This window comes from Aquarana catesbeiana, linkage group LG04 (genome assembly GCF_042186555.1).
Source record: "Aquarana catesbeiana isolate 2022-GZ linkage group LG04, ASM4218655v1, whole genome shotgun sequence".
In the NCBI taxonomy this organism is placed as follows: Eukaryota; Metazoa; Chordata; class Amphibia; order Anura; family Ranidae; genus Aquarana; species Aquarana catesbeiana.
The window spans coordinates 187,675,160-187,690,365 of NC_133327.1; the positions used below are offsets into that span (position 1 = coordinate 187,675,160).

A 15,206-nucleotide genomic window follows, 5' to 3' on the forward strand; every position below is an offset into this window, starting at 1 on the left:
CACATATACAAATCAGAAAAGTTAAAAATTTCCCCAGAGTTTCCAGGCCATTGGATCAGCAAAGTAGCCAGTGAGTTAAAATTTTTAGGAGTGGTCGGCAATGGTAGTCCTATTTCTTCAACACTGTTTTTGAAAAGTTAAATTAAAAGTGGAATTATCCAAAAAACACATTTTTTTTTTTCTTTTTGCATGGGAGCTGTTCTCAGAGCTTAAATACTAGAAAAAAAAACAGAATAGGTGAGAAAAATTTTACAGTTATTAGGAGATTAATTTTGACCAATACATGTAAATTACTTTGTAAGCTACTGAAGACAATTTCACACTGCAGCTCTGCGGTTTGGCAGCAGTGTGAGTGTACCCTCAGTTTTCATGCTTGTTATCCATGGTTTCCCATAGACCTTCTACTATGTTCTGCGTTTTAAGCACGTTTTCTGAAAGTGCACCAAGGATTCAGCATGCAGGACTTTTGGTGTGCTTTCAGAAAACGCACCTAAACATGAAACAAAATAGAAAGTCTATGGGAAACCTGTGGGTACACCTAGGCTGCGGCTAAACAGAACGTGGGAAACGGCCCTAAAGTTAGTGAGCAAATTCACCAACTATACTAAAGTCAGAAAGCTCATTAATTTACCCTACACTGAGATATGTGTATTTCCCAGAATACATCCTTCTAGGCCGTATCTCACAGGTGTAGTAGTGCACATATTGGAGCCTTAGGTTGCTGTTTACCTTCTGCATCCCAAATCACATCCAAGCATCCAAGACAGATTTGTGACTTTGAGTAACTTTTTAGTTAATGATTATTATTATTTAACAAGTGAGAGGCAGAAAGGTAACCATGGCGTGTGTTCCAGCATCATTAGCAGGTACAGTTTCCAGAATCATTGGAAGTGGGGTGGACTGGTGCACTACAGCAATTCCTACATGAAAATCTCAAGTTCTACATTTATATATATTTGCCACTAATGCCCCGTACACACGGTCAGAATTTCCGACAACACATGTTCGATGTGAGCTTGTTTTCGGAAATTCCGACCGAGTGTATGCTTCATCAGAGTTTCCGACAACAAAATCCGTTGTCGGAAATTCCGATCGTGTGTACACAATTCCGACGCACAAAATTCCACGCATGCTCGGAATCAAGCAGAAGAGCCGCACTGGCTATTGAACTTGATTTTTCTCAGCTCGTAATACGCGTTGTACGTCACCGCGTTCTTGACGTTCGGAATCTCCGACAACATTTGTGTGACCGTGTGTATGCAAGACAAGTTTGAGCCAACATCCGTCGGAAATAAATCCATGGTTTTGTTGTTGGAATGTCCGATCGTGTGTACAGGGCATTAGGGTCAATGAAGGTGAAGTTTGGCATGGTAAATCAGGCCATGATTTTCAGTGGCTCAGTGTCTGCCGGGTGATTTTGCAAACATAAGGAATCACAATATAGCAATACAATTAATGAAATGAAATGAAAAAAGGACAAGCAGTGCCCAAGGAGCAGAAATAAACCATGGGTTGTAGACTGCAGCAAAACACCACTAAAGAAGGGAAGGAATGTTTTCCCTGGTCTCAAGTATACAGCTGTCCCGATGCATTACCTCACACTAGTATGTAGAGAACGTAGGAACTGTAAACATTTTTGTTCCTCTCTATGAAATATGGTAAATTAAAACAGAAAGAGGTTGTAATGCCTACTGTCTCTTTCTCAGTACTGTTGGTTTGCAATACCTGCACTGTGACAGTATGTAGGCATCCTTGCAGTCCTGTCACCCACAATATTCACACCCTGAGATACAGGGTGGCTTAGATCTGAGGAAGGCCCCTAGGCTTCTGGGAGGACTGAAGGAAAGGGGGAGAAAAAGGAAAATGTGTGCTGTGTGGATTTTTTTCCTAAGATGGAGTGGGGTAAGTGGGTAGATTTTTGCTGGGGGGGGGGGGGGGGGTATTAGAGGTGGGAAATTTCTTCTAGGGATGCTGGGGAGAGGGTTTTCCTTGGGAGATGGAAAATATTTTGCTTGGGGGGAGTTGCCTGGTAGCACTATGTGCTGTGTGTTAAATACTACTAAACTCTGTACTCTGTATGCTGGGAGTACAGCAGTCAGGAATACACAACATACGCCTGATCTCTCTGTACTCTGTGCATTATGTACTCCTGCACTCTGTGAGTAGCATACTCCTGACTGCTAAGCATTATGTACTTCAGCAGTCTGAGTGTAAGACACTTCTGACCCCTGCACCCTGTGCGTTACGGACCCCTGCACCCTGTGCGTTATGGACACCTGCACCCTGTGCATTATGGACCCCTGCACCCTGTGCGATACAAACCCCTGCACCCTGTGCGTTACAGACCCCTGCACCCTGTGCGTTACAGACCCCTGCACCCTGTGCATTATGGACCCCTGCACCATGTGCGTTACGGACCCCTGCACCCTGTGCGTTACGGACCCCTGCACCCTGTGCGTTACGGACCCCTGCACCCTGTGCATTATGGACCCCTGCACCCTGTGCATTATGGACCCCTGCACCCTGTGCGTTACGGGCCCCTGCACCCTGTGCATTACGGACCCCTGCACCCTGTGCGTTACGGACCCCTGCACCCTGTGCGTTACGGACCCCTGCATGTTACTGACCCCTGATCCTTGTAATCTGTGCATTACATACTCCTTACATTACATACTCATGGCCACAATATTCTATTTTGTTAACTACATAGTCTTGACCAAGGGGTTTTGTGTTTAGTGCAGAAAATATAAGGGTGTTTTTTTTTGATTGTGCTGAGGTTTGTATCTGTGAAACTCTCACTTCTGACATGGTTTAGGCATATTATAGTGGGTACAAATACTGCGGCATGTATATTGTGAGTACCCTCGGGTTCTAGTTAACCATTCCCCTTTTAAATTCTCAGCTCCTCATAGTATCACTGTGTGGTTATTTAGAGATAATGAGGCCTTTCACAGGAGGCTCTGCATCCTTCTTGGCAGTACTGATCACAAATTATGTATTTTTAATTTTACCAGACAGGCTCTGCCTGACTGAAAAGAGACCATAAACGCTCCTTAATTTTATGAAATACCCAGAATTCTCCTGGTAGCCTCAGACCACTTCAATTACCCGCCTAGGCAAAAGGGGATCATTTTTCATATTTTTTGGCATACAAGGAGGAGACATTTTTTTTTTTTAACAGGAAGTTGTGTTTTTAGCAATGCTGACATGCACTATACCGATTTATGTGAAAGGTGAATAGTGAAAGTTCCACTTTAAATTTAGCAACAGATGCAAAGGTTACACAGGGAAAACATATAAAGTTACACAGCAATAAAAACAATAACAGTGTTGCACTAGCTTTTTTTATCTACAGTCCTGTGATAAGGAAGCAAACACAAGGCATTGGGACTGCCCCCACATAAAAGACTATTCTGTTACAATATACTTCAGTACAGCTACACTGGCCAAACCCCTGCAGCTTCAAATGACACATCTAGAATTGTGAAGGCACTGCTCAGTGAGGTTGTCGCCCATATTTTATGTAACACAGTAATGTTTTTGATGTGCATTAGTTCATGTGTTTATGCAGGTTTGTGTGAGCATTATACATAGGTTTGTTTATTCGTTATACAAACAATAGAGAAACATTCAGAATAGGAATTTTCCATAGTCCATGGGTCTGCAAAACACACACATACTCATACAAAAATGCAGGCTTCAAAACAAAAAAAAACAAAACAAAAAACCCCACAAATTTCATATACAAATTTTCTCATTTTTAAGCAGTTTTGCAGTAAGCAATTGGACAAGTGTGAATGATCCAGTAGCACAGAGGGGACACCTTCCATACTGGCAAGGGGGTTTCCCACTTATAAAAAATAAGTCTAGTTCAGAGTCCCCAGGAAAGTCTTGATCACTTGTTCAAGCCACAGACAGGGCTACTGTTAGAAATCATGACCCCCCCCCCCATCCCCCAGAAAATATCAAAATGATCTTTTCACTAAAAACACACTAAAATCATTATTATATGACATACAGGATCTCACAAAAGTGAGTACACCTCTCGCCTGCGGGAGAGAAGAGGCGGGAAGCCAGAAACGCTGCGGGGAAAAAGGAGCAGACAGGGGACATGGACATGGAGAACAACTTGTCATGGGACTTTGTCCAAAGTTGCAGGACGAGTCGCATAAGTGTGAATGGAGTGGATAGAGAGTATCAGAAAGACTACAATACATCCCTTTCCCAGAAAACAAAATGTTGCTTCTTGCTCCTTACAGTACAAGTGACAGATTTGAAGACATATAATTGTTCATCTAACCCCTGCTAAAGTGGAAGATCAGTCAAGATCAGAAACCCCTCACCAGAGATCACATGAACAAGTACCAAAACCTTCACATATGTCACCTGCACAGGAGGTCGCTTGGGGCAACATTTGATACTTGGCTTCTGTTACTCTTTATTTTTCTCTTCGCAAGATCATTAGCATAGCTTTACGTTCACATTTAAAACCATTTTAAAGACTTTTTTTGTAAAATAAGATGCAGATAGCAGGACTTCCATGCTCCTGTTTTTTTGGGGGTTTTTTTCTCCTCTGTTCTTGCTCCTCATTTTGACCCTTGGACACATTGCCCAACTGTGCTAGCTAGGATCTATGAAGCCTTTTTTGGAATCTCCACTTTGTGCGTGCTTCCATTTTGAACTACAAGCTTATATGCAGCTGCTCCCAGTGATCCATGAGAGGCACAGAACCAAAGCTTAGGAGATGCTGTCAATCATTATTGTGGAGGAGGAGACGTGGCTTTGGTTCTATCGCTCTTGCGCTGCCTGTCTTTATGGCTCTAGGAGAGACTTCAAGAAAGCTTGTAGTTTAAAAGAGGAGCACAGGAGACTTCATTGAACCTCTATAGATCTCAGCAGATACAGGGGGCACCCACATGCCTGAAGTTGGGCAGCCACCAGGGCATGAGCAGCAAGCACAGAGGAGGAAATTTGGTGGGAAAAAAAAACACAGCAAGGAGTGCTATGTAATTCCTGCTACCAGCATCTCATTTTCTCATCTTACTAAAAAAAAAAAAAAATTGCGTTTTTATCACTTTGAGAATAGGTCTACTTTATGTATTTTTTATGTTTATGTATATGTATTTTCTTTTTACCTACCTTCACCATCAAATGTTCCTTGTCCTCGAAGGATTTTCCGCTTATGAAAGGGAGAAGAAAAAAAAGAAGACAATTATTAGAAAAGAAGTTACTTTGATATTTATCAAAAAAAACAAAAACACAACAAAAATAACATTTTAAAATCAATAAAAAAAAAAAAAGTAGCTAAATACTATATACAATACTAAAATGTATACAAAGTTTTACTTTATTTTTGTGGAATAAAGTGCCACATCGCTGCTAAAAGGTCCAGATATGAATTCAAGTCAGGGTCAGAGTGGGTAATCAAAAAAGAGTAGCCAACGCTTTTCTGGGGTCCAAAAAACACCCCCTTCATCGACACTAGAAAAAAACATAACATCTGCATATCAATACAATATCCTATTCTCGGGGTCAAAGTTAAAATTAAACACTCAATGTCATTGGTTGTATAAAAAGTAAATAGGAGAACACTGAATAAATAACGAATGTTCAAGAACCTCAAACAAATGTGAGAATCTGAATAATAAAAAAAAACAATTTCAATTAATCCTTTAGGATTAAAATAAAAAAAATAAAAATGATAAATCCTAATCATAGGTGTGCGCACAGAGTGTGCTGGGTGTGCCTGGGCACACCCTAATTACCTAGTGTTCATTAGCATTATCGCTCTGTGGGCAGCGGGGAGATGGGAAAGATCTCCTTCTTACCAGCTCTGCCATAAGAGAAGTGCTTATGCACTTCTCTTTCACTGTCCTGGCAGGGAGATCAATGTGCCAGGGCCATATATATAGACACATGCACACACACGTGTGTTTGAGCTTTGGGGTGCACACCCTAATGCAATAGGTTGCGCACACCTATGATCCTAATTAACCTCTTAAAGCTGTCCCCCCCACACCCCGACAGCCCTTTAAGTGGGCTTTAATGCCTGGGAGGCTGTGTGACATTTGTATCACGTGACTTCTGTGCACAGGCTAAAACATGTTTTCTTTTGTGCTCTCAAGAATTGGGCACTGGCTAATGCATATGCACATACTCGCACGAGCCACTGCACATTCTCGTGCGCGCCGGTGCACCTGTGACAGATGTTGGCGCCAAACGGGCTATTTAGAAGAATCGGGCAGTGCTCAGGATCAGTGCTGCTTTGTCTTTTAGCCTGCATCCTGAGTTGTTGTCATCCTGTATCCTGATTCCAGTTGCTGACCAGGCTTATCTGACCTCTCTATGAACTCTGTCTGCACCAATCCCGACTAGTTCTTGACCTCTGCTTCTGTCTGCTACATTTGCTCCTATTCCACCGATTGGCTCCTGACCAGGTTGTACCTAGACCATGCTATTGCCTGCTCCTCTGTACCTGATCCGTCCTGCCAATATATGACCCGGCTTGTCTGACTCTGCTTCCTGCTGTTCTACAGTCTGCTACCAGTGCATGCCTCACCTGCCCGCTGTTACCAGTACCAACATGCCATCCACCAGCTGTCTACCAGCCCGCCTGCTTCACTAAAGGCTACTGACAACCTCTCCTGCATGATGTGGATACCCGCTCTGCTACTGGCAAGACCTACAGGCACTCGTGCCACTCTGCACTCCTGCACCTTCTGTTCACACTGCCAGAGTGTAAGAGGGTTTCCTCATCATTTCAGTCCGTGATACTCCCACAGCAGTCACATGATCAGTTGCCCTTCCCATTGGCTCCCAATCAGAAGTCCTAAAGTGGTTGTAAAGCTCAGACATGCAATATGAACAAAATGTATGCCTCTACAGTGTATACTTGTCTCAATTAGGAGCACTAAGTGTCATTTCTGTCTGCTGCTTCGGTCCTCTGCTATCAGCATGAGTCACTTCTGATAAGTTTTCCTGACACCAAGAGAAAAAAAAAAAAAGGTGACGGGGGAGGGAACCCCAGCTGATTGACAGCCTCAGCACTGTTACTGTGTAAATTAGGGTATGTCTCTTCCCTCCAATCAGCTCTCAGAGCTCTCCTCACTGAGCTCTGCAGTATGTAATTTTAGCTCGCTGGCACTTTTTTTCTTACAGCTCAGACAAGCTTTAAAAATTCTTTGAAATGGATGTAGATAAGCGAAGACCGCAGATAAAACAGGTACAACTTATTTAAAAGCATTTGTTTCATCTCTATGTATCACCTGAGGTCAGTCACTTCATCAGGTATACAGTATGTGAGGGTTTACAACTACTTTAACTGAGAGCTATTGGTGACTGCTTGGTCAGTGTGATGGCAGTGCTCTCTCAGCATATAATTGCATAATGCCGTAGAGACACATATGTGCGGTGGCTGGGTATTAAAGCCTGCCTTTCTTGCCGTTACATATATTCGTTATGCGGTTGTCTGGGCTGGGCTCAGCCCTTCCTTCTCAGAGCTGGCTGCTCACCTGTCGGCTAATTGCCAGCTCCTGTCTCTCCACAGTTATTCACCTGTTGACGATATCCTACTTGTCAGTCCAGCCTACTTAAGCTGTCCAGCCCAAAGGATCTCTGCCTTCGCCTTGGTCAACGTCACAGAGCCTCTCTCTTGTGTTCCTGTTTAAAGACTTGCTTTGCCGACATCCCTTCTGGCTCCAGATCCTGCTTGCTGTTCCACTACATTGATCCCTGACTTCTGGCTTGGCTGACTATCCGTTCCGGTTACTGAACTTTGGTTATGTTTTGACTACGTTTGTTCTTTTTACTTTTATTATTAAACAACAAGTGTGATTTAACTGTACTTCTGTCTCGGTCTGATTTCATGGTTTCTGACAGCGGTCACCAAGAGGTTAAAATATGGAACTAGCATGAATGTAATATGTAAATAAAATGTATCACTTGTATATAAAGCTAGCCACACACTATATAATCTGGTTGTACAATCTCCTTTAGCTTCACCAAAACCATGCAATATGAGGACAACCCTAAACAATCCATTTCTTGCCTTTTCAAATGTTTCAGTCTACAAAAAAAATTAAAAAATACACTGTGTGGCCTGTTTATAGTCCTGTTTTTACAGTGAGTACTAAGTAATATTTGCACAGTGTTCATGGTTGAATGGAAGAGTCCAGTTATCTGTAATCCGCTGAGAATACATATATATGAGTTGTGAACAGTGATGTTAAACGTTTTCCAAGTAGTTAAAGTTCGCCAAGCACGTCACCATTTGTGAAGTTTGCTCCTGGCTACATAACTTTGATCAGCAGGTGAAACAACTTTAACCAAAGTATATACACAAGAAAACAACGAAAGAACATTCTAAAAAAAGGAACGCAAGACATTTTTTTTTTTTCTTTTGAAACAGGAATTTCAAATCTGCATACCTAGATGTCAGGTAACCTCAGTGCAAGCAAAGTGATCTCCCCACCTGTCTCTACTTGTGAGGAAATCTGCTGACAATCTCCCTGAGAACAAGTACTCCCTATTCCTCCTCATTATTTTCCAGTCTCTGGTTTATAGGAACAGCCTGAGCACAGGGGGGTCATTAGATGGCATGTCAGCCCTATGAGGCCTGAGCACAGGGGCACTGCTGTGTTCAGCTTTTCTAAAACTCAAAAGTTACCTGGAAAGTATAAAACAACTTTTATGCCTCTCAGACAACTTTTTTTCTGCATTTTTTACATGCGTTTAGCTGCGTCCAGAGTGTCTAATGGGACCCTGGACACACAGAATTCTATTTTCTCTAAACGCAGGTAAACACTCAAGCTCAATTCCCACTAGCGTGACTCCAAAGTCGCACAATTTCCAGTGCAACTTTGGAGCATGACTCTGATCTGACTTTACACTCAATAGATCTAAGTCGCATCAAAAGTCGCACCAAAGTAGTGCAGGCACCTTTTCAAAGGTGCACCGATTTGAATGGGTGCTGTTGAAAAGAATGAGCTGCAACTTGTCATGCGACTTTGATGTCCTAATGGCAACATTGAAAAAACATAACATGCATTTACTGTACATCCATTTAGAAATGTCCTTCAAGCACATATAAAAACGTAGCTTTAAGGCTGGTTTTACACAGGCGTTTTCTGTAATGTGCATTCGCCTGCTCAGTAGCGGATCTCTCTGATCCCCGCTGAGCCGGTGGATGACAGGTCCGCATGTTCTCTATAGGGCTGTCAGATGGTAAAAGACCGCCTGTCTGTTTCCATCAGGCTGTCTGTCATCCGATTCACCGGATGGATGGGGAATGGATCCCCCACTCACCTGTTTTTGCAGATCGTTCGCTGACATCTGTCGCTCCATAGAGAGCTATGGAGGGTCCGATCGGGTCCGCCTGAAAAACTGACAAGCAGACCTGATCAGACAGCCCTGTAAAACCAGCCTTAGGGCTCGTTCACAATAGCTTTCTTCTCTGAAGAGCAATCCATATATGGATCACTTCAGAGAGCATTTGACACAGGGTGAGGTGACATTGTATTGCCTCCTCCCCACCTGCTTTAACCTCTTGACCCCCCCCCCCCACACATGGCATTGCACACGGTTGCAGGTCACTTTCAGAGTGGCCCCATCCAAATGAATAGGGCACATTAGTCAGGCACTACTCCTGCTGAAAGCAACAGTGTATAATTCCTGCCACAGCCATTCCTCTGCAGCAAGGGGGTAATAATTTTTTTTGGGGGGGCCAAAACTCAACCACTCCCCCCCCCCCCCCACTTGCTAGTGTGAACGAGTCCAAACAGTGCTGAGGTGAACGAGGCCCAACACTGAATTTCTATTTGCTCCCTTTTGGTCTGCAAGATTATATTAGTACAAAAGTTTAGCTAAGGATATTTTTTGGAGTTCAAAAAGGTAGCTAAACACCACCTCTGGAAGCAAAAACTCTCTATAACCACACACAAACTGGGCGAATAACCGCAGCTAGTTTGTGCGCCCAAAATTCTACAGCAACATTGACCCTGCATTTAAAATGCCTACGTCCGGGGTCAGTCATAAGCTCTATTTCAGGGATCTGCAATTAGCGGACCTCCAGCTGTTGCAAAACTACAAGTCCCATCATGCCTCTGCCTCTGGGTGTCATGCTTGTGGCTGTCAGAGTCTTGCTATGCCTCGTGGGACTTGTAGTTCTGCAACAGCTGGAGGTCTGCTAATTGCATATCCCTGCTCTATTTGAATGTAACCGCTCAGGATAGGCCCATGTGAAGAGGCGTGGGGTAGGGTTGTCCTGATACCGAGCATTTGCCCCAGTACTTGTACTGGGGCAAATGCTCCCTATGCTTCACCCGATACCTTGAGAGTCAGCAGTGATCGGTGTGTGGGGGAGTTACAAGCTTCTCCCCCAGCGACTTTCAGCTGCTTTCGTTAAATCTATACAGCGGTGATCAGTGCTTGTAACTCCCCCACACATGATCACCGCTGACTGTCACCGCATCCAGTCCACCTCCGTTCCGCTGTCCCTCTCCGTTCTGCTGACCCCCTCCGCTCTGCTGACCCCCTCCGTTCTGCTGTCTCTCTCCATGTCCTCCTCCTTCCTTTGTGAATGGATAGAGTCAGCTGACTCTGTCCATTCACATAACTGAAACATTGTAATCTCCTGTGATTCCGATGTGTCAGTTTATGAATGGAGAGGAGCCACTGTCTTCTCTCCATTCATTTTCAGTGCAGCTGAGGCTGCAGAGAAAGGGACTGGGGAATCTCTATCCTCTGTCTCTTTCTCTGTCTCAAGGAGGAGATATCAGGGGTCTGTTAAGACCCCTGATATCTCACCAAAGCCCCCCAACAGGGCTGATTAAAAAAAAAAAAACAAAAAAAACAAAAAAAACCACTGCAACATGACATTAAAAATCGGTAATCGGTATCAGCGAGTACTTGAAAAAAAGTATCGGTATCGGGACATCCCTAGCGTGGGGCGGATAAAATGTTGCACATTTGAGCAGTTGTGCCGCTCCACATTGTGCCCACACCCTGCATGTGCCAGCTGAGCCTTTTAGTCACTACATGACTCTATCCCCATCATTTAGTAAGTGTCTGACAAGGGTCAAAACTACCTGTCAGTGGATCTCAATTTGCTGCCAGCATGAATCCATTTTAAATGAATGCATTTGAAGATTAATAAGCAGCAGGTAGCTTTCCCTGCAAGAGTACAAGTAAAGATGTTTCTAATTGTAATTATTATTAGATTCTAGTATGAACAATGCCATGGAAGGTCACACAAGGACATTCACTCTAGAAGGTTAGGATAATCCTAGAAACATTGCAGCAAGTATACCTCAAATAAGCAAATGTTTTAATTTTTTGGGGGCTCTTCTAAGATTGTTAATGGAAATACAAGCCCGGTGGTTCTTTAAAGCGGAACTTCACTCTCTCAATCAACATTAACCTCCCTGGCGGTATGATTATTTCAGATTTTAGGTGCTGAAAGCGGTACCATTATTTTGCACAGAAATTTGGCATTTTATATTGTAGGCCTGTAATTCTTAGGAATAGTTCACTTAAATCTGTCCAAACAAGAGTCTAGTAGATATCCCGGGTATGATAAAGTTTGAAAAACGAAATAAAAAATTATAATATAATAAATAACTATAAATAATTAAAACACATAATAATATAATAATAATAAAAATTATATAATAATGTAATCAAATCAAAAACACTGAAATTTGCTCAGTTCCAGAATTTTAGCTTTTATTACTTTTAGTGTTTGATGACGGATCTCCCCACAAATCACTATCGCTCAATTCTGCAAGTGATTATAATTTGTTATCGCTTTTTTCTAGCTGGTCTAAAACCACTTTTGATGTAAAGAGACAGTTTTGGTTGCTATGGACAATCTCCAGTTTCCAGGCAGAAAGAACAGTTTTATATATATAAAACTGCATGCAGGACACTGGGCAGACCACTAGGGACAAAGGGGATGTGTAGTTATTTGATACAGTATGCTGTATCTATACTGTGTGTTTCACTTTTGAATTTGCCGCCGAACTCCGTCCCCGTGCGTCGCAACGCTCGCAGGGAACGGAGCTCGGCACTGTGAATCGCGCGAGACACAGCGGCTCGCCGATCACAGCGGGGAGACATCGCAGGAACCAGGGGACAAGGTAAGTAACCTCTTCCTGGATCCTGCGATGCAAGCCCGAGTCTGGCTCGGGGATACCGCTTTTGGTATGTAAAATCCACCCCGAGCCAGACACGGGAATACCGCCAGGGGGGTTAACTATTTTTGTTCTTATGATGCTAGCATTAGTAAATAGAAAGAAACATGATTAAACTGCTCGGAATCTGCCAATCCCTCTATTGGTTGCCACTCAACCAACAAATTAAATTCAAGATACTAATAATAACTTACAAAGCCATCCACAACAACTCTGCCCCCAGCTACATCACTAACCTAGTCTTAAAATACCAACAAAATCATTCTCTTCATTTCTCCCAAGACCTCCTGCTCTCTAGCTTCATTACCTCTTCCCATACTCGCCTCCAGGACTTCTCCCGAGCCTCTCCCATCCTCTAGGATGCTTTACCCCAATCTGACTATGTGCTTCTTTGTCCACTTTCCAACGAACCTGAAAACTCATCTCTTCAGGAGAAGCCTATCTGGCCCCTACCCAACAACTGTACATTTACTTTCTCCATCAGCTCATCCCCCCACAGTTATTACCGCTTGTTAGAGCTGCACGATTAATCATAAAAAAAAAATAAAATCGAGATCATAATTCTACTCCCCCGCCCCAATCCTAAAAAGGCATTTCCTGGATTCAGTGGAGAGAGTTCTCTGCCCAAGCTGACAGCTGTCTAAAAAAAAAAAAAATAAAACCAGGCAGCCTGCCACTTTCTCATGACATTGCTTAGGCAGAGATAAAGAGAAACATTGTAACATAGTTCTTTTAGATCAAAGGGATGAACTTCTGTCTGTAGATGAGGGCAGTTTAACCACTTAAAGAATAAACCTTTTTCTGTCACTTGTTGCTTACAAGTTAAAATCTATATTTTTTGCTAGAATTATTTTTTTCCCACAAAAAGTATTTTTATTAAGAAATGTTCATAGGTGTTACAGAAAGCACAATAACAACAAACATGTGCAAGCAAATATACCGTATTTATCGGCGTATAACACGCACAGGTGTATAACACGCACATTAATTTTAAGATGGAAGTTTCAGGAAAAAAAATTTAATTTTAAATAAGGAACTTTGAAGCAAAATAAGGGTCAGTGCCCATCTGCAGTCTCACCATTGCCATCAATACAGCCTGTCCAATGCCCAAACAGGAGATTCTCACTGTAAGTAATCTGACAGCGCTCGTCCCGCCCCCCTCCATGTCCCCTCCGAGGCATCTAAAATTGAAGTATTGGCGTATAACACGCACGTGCTATTTGCACCCAATTTTTAGGGTGAAAAAGTGAGTGTTATACACCAATAAATACAGTACTTGGTTTCAAGGAAGTATCAGAGTTCAATCACTCGTAGAAAAAACAAACCAATAGTCAGTGCCCAATACTCTTACACCAAAATAGGTCTAGACAGAAAATTCCTAGAGTTCCCTGAAGATGTTGTCAAGGCATAATTAAGTGGAATAGTATTGCAGCTGTGCATTATAAACCTATTAATGCTTTTAAGGGATCGGGCCAGAGCAAAAAAGCATAAGGTAGTATATAGTTTTACTATAAGACGTGTAAAGAAGATGGGTAGTGCCCTACCCCAGTTCGGCTCACTACACCAACTCTTTCCTTATATAGAATCGATATGGGGAGACAGGGAGGGAGGGAAGGAAGGGGAACAAGGAAAGAGGAATGCACCGAGTAAGGGGGGGGGGAGAGAAAGGAGGACAAAAAAAAGGGGGGGGGGAGTGTGGGAGGTGACTCCCAGAGAGTTGTGTGAAGAGGGGGTGGGGGAACCACCAGATACCCTCCCCAGCTGGCCCCGGGCATTGCAAGGGATTTATAGGATATATTGCTCCCTTGGGTCTGATGTATCCAAGGGGCCTAGACCCGTCTTGCTCAGGTCAAGCAGTCTCCTATAGTAGTACTTGGTATTGTTGTGAATTCTGATATTCATACCAGGGTGCCCATGTAGTCGAAAAGTGTGATATTCTATCCTGTGTGGTGTGGATCAGCTCCTCCATCACTGCTATGGGGTTGGTTCGGATTGCCCATTCCTTCATTGAAGGAGGTCATTTGGACCTCCAATGGACCGGAAGGCATAGCCTGGCTGAATTAATCATATGCATAGCCATTGACTTGTAATATCTTTTGTGGGAAATTTTGGAATGATGTAAGAGGTATTGCGCCGGTGTGAACTCCAAGGGAAGCGAGGATATCTCGGTTATCACTGCATGAAACTGTCGCCAATATGGTTGAATCAGCGGGCAAGTTCACCATATGTGGAGAAGGGTACCTGGGCCCTGTTCACACCTCCAACATTGATCTGAAATCGTTGGAATGAATTTGTGGAGTATGTCTGGGGTTCTATACCACTTTGTCATAAGCTTATACCCGTTTTCCTGCGTTTGTACGTTAAGTGAGCCCTCGTGCATGTACAGGTGAATGCGGTTGCAGTTGGTGTCCTCTATCACTGTGCCTAGCTCATTCTCCCAGCAGGTATGTTCCGAGCACAAGGAAGCGTAGGGCTTCCCAAACATTGAGGCGTAGAGCACTGAAATCAAGTGACTCTGGGGAGAGGAGCTGGAACACAGTGATTCTAGGGTTGTTGGGGCTTTTGCAAAGCTTTCCCTGTTTGCAGATAGAATGTATATGTATATAGATATATATATATATATATATATATATATATATATATATATATATAATGTTTGGGGTTCTGAGTAAAATTCTAGCAAAAAGAACTTGAAGCACTCTCGAATACTAAGTCTTTCTCCTTCTGGGCCTATGTCCAACTGAAACACTACCTAGACAGCCCTGCAAACAGGGAAAGCTTTGCAAAAGCCCCAACAGCCCTAGAATCACTGTGTTCTAGCTCCTCTCTCCAGGGTCACTAGATTTCAGTGCTCTTTAAATTCACCTTATCTTTTAATTCATTTAAAGTGTGTGTGTTTTTTTTTGTTTTTGTTTTTTTTTTTTTAATTACGTTTTAAAGACCGCTGCGCAAATACAGTGTGACATAAAATATTGCAACAACCACCATTTTATTTTCTAGGGTCTCTGCTAAAATATA

The 15,206-nt window shown here is 42.9% G+C and overlaps 1 protein-coding gene across 1 annotated transcript in view; it reads right to left on the reverse strand.

Moving 5' to 3' along the window:
• ARHGEF26 (Rho guanine nucleotide exchange factor 26) overlaps positions 1-15,206 on the reverse strand; it is a 216,713-nt gene that overhangs the window by 182,549 nt on the left and 18,958 nt on the right. Inside the window, exon 3 of the mRNA XM_073626013.1 lies at positions 5,140-5,179. Within this exon, the coding sequence (XP_073482114.1) occupies positions 5,140-5,179 (40 nt within the window). The remainder of the gene's footprint in view (positions 1-5,139; positions 5,180-15,206) is intronic.